The 1,168-nt window shown below is 64.6% G+C and overlaps 1 protein-coding gene across 1 annotated transcript in view; it reads right to left on the bottom strand.

Moving 5' to 3' along the window:
- NOL4L (nucleolar protein 4 like) overlaps window positions 1–1,168 on the bottom strand; it is a 92,591-nt gene that overhangs the window by 76,099 nt on the left and 15,324 nt on the right. Inside the window, exon 2 of the mRNA XM_004697918.3 lies at window positions 225–380. Coding sequence (XP_004697975.2) covers window positions 225–380 — 156 coding nt within the window. The remainder of the gene's footprint in view (window positions 1–224; window positions 381–1,168) is intronic.

Raw genomic sequence — 1,168 nt, 5'->3', positions numbered from 1 at the left:
CTTCCCTCCCTCTCTCCCTTCAACCTGCTTCTCCTTTGTGCTCAGACCACAGAGCCCGCCCCCCACACCCCACGGCTTCCATGGCTGTCACTGCCCTTGCCCTGTGCCCCCAAAGGCCGTTTCATCACGCCTCGGCTCCCGGCCCCCAACCCCCAACATGTGCAGAGCCCGTGGCCTCCTGCCAAGGCCCTGGGGCTGCCAGCAGAGGCAGACAGAAATCTCACCGCTCGGTAGGTTTTCTTCTGCCCAGCGTGCTTGGGGGCTTTGCCGGGCTCCGCTGGGCTCTCCACATGCATCGAGTAGATGATGTCAAAGAAATCTTCCACCACAGCGACCCGCTTCAGAGAGATGCCTTCCGGCTCCGACAGGCCATCTGCCCCCTGCGACAGGGTGGACAAGCTGTGTTAGTGTCGGGGAGGACGGTGGGGTGGGAGCTGGGCCCTGGGGCCAAGGTGGCGGTGGCAGGGTCTGGGCAGGGACAGTGCTGCCCCCTGACCCTGCAAGACCTCCCATGGCAGGGGGTCTGGGAGTGGGGTGGGGGGGACTTCTGGGGAGGATGCCCCTTCTGGATCCACCAGCAACAAGGTGCAGGGCAGAGGGGGTGTGGGGTGCGGAGGGGAGACATGGGACCGAGATACAGGGAAAACACAAATGCAAAAACCCAACAGGCTCCACGTTCACAATTTCAGACAGATTGTGCCAGACTCCGGCGGGGAGCTCTCGAGCCACACACCGTGCCAAGCCGGCTCCGAGTCTCTGGGGTGGGTAGGGGGTGCTAAATAGATGCAGGCCCCATCAGGAGCTTGCCAATTAGCGGTAACCTTTCACTGGGGTCCTGGGCTGGGGTCCGCCCGCCCCCACGCCGACCGGCTCCTATCACCTGGGTGACTCTTTCCTCCACCCTGGCCTTTCTGGAAAGCTGGTGGCTGTCACCCACCCGCCTGCCCACCCTCCCCACTCCAGCAGCTGAGCGCCAGCCCCAGCACCCAGGCTCTTTGTGTGTGGAGGCCACAGAGCAGCAGGCTCCGAGGCCACACGGGGGTGGCAGGACCTTGAGAGCCTGGCAGCCTCCTGTTGGGCAGGCATGAGGGCTGTCAGCTAGCCCCACAGGGTGCACCAGGGTCAAGATGGGGCCCTGCCCCAACCAACGCCCAGCCTCCCGCACACG

The sequence above is a fragment of the Echinops telfairi genome, unplaced genomic scaffold (assembly GCF_000313985.2).
Source record: "Echinops telfairi isolate 266 unplaced genomic scaffold, ASM31398v2 ScPeMD7_5592;HRSCAF=6446, whole genome shotgun sequence".
Taxonomy (NCBI): Eukaryota; Metazoa; Chordata; class Mammalia; order Afrosoricida; family Tenrecidae; genus Echinops; species Echinops telfairi.
Note: the sequence above shows the minus strand (reverse complement) of the source record. Positions and strands in the feature narration are given on the sequence as shown.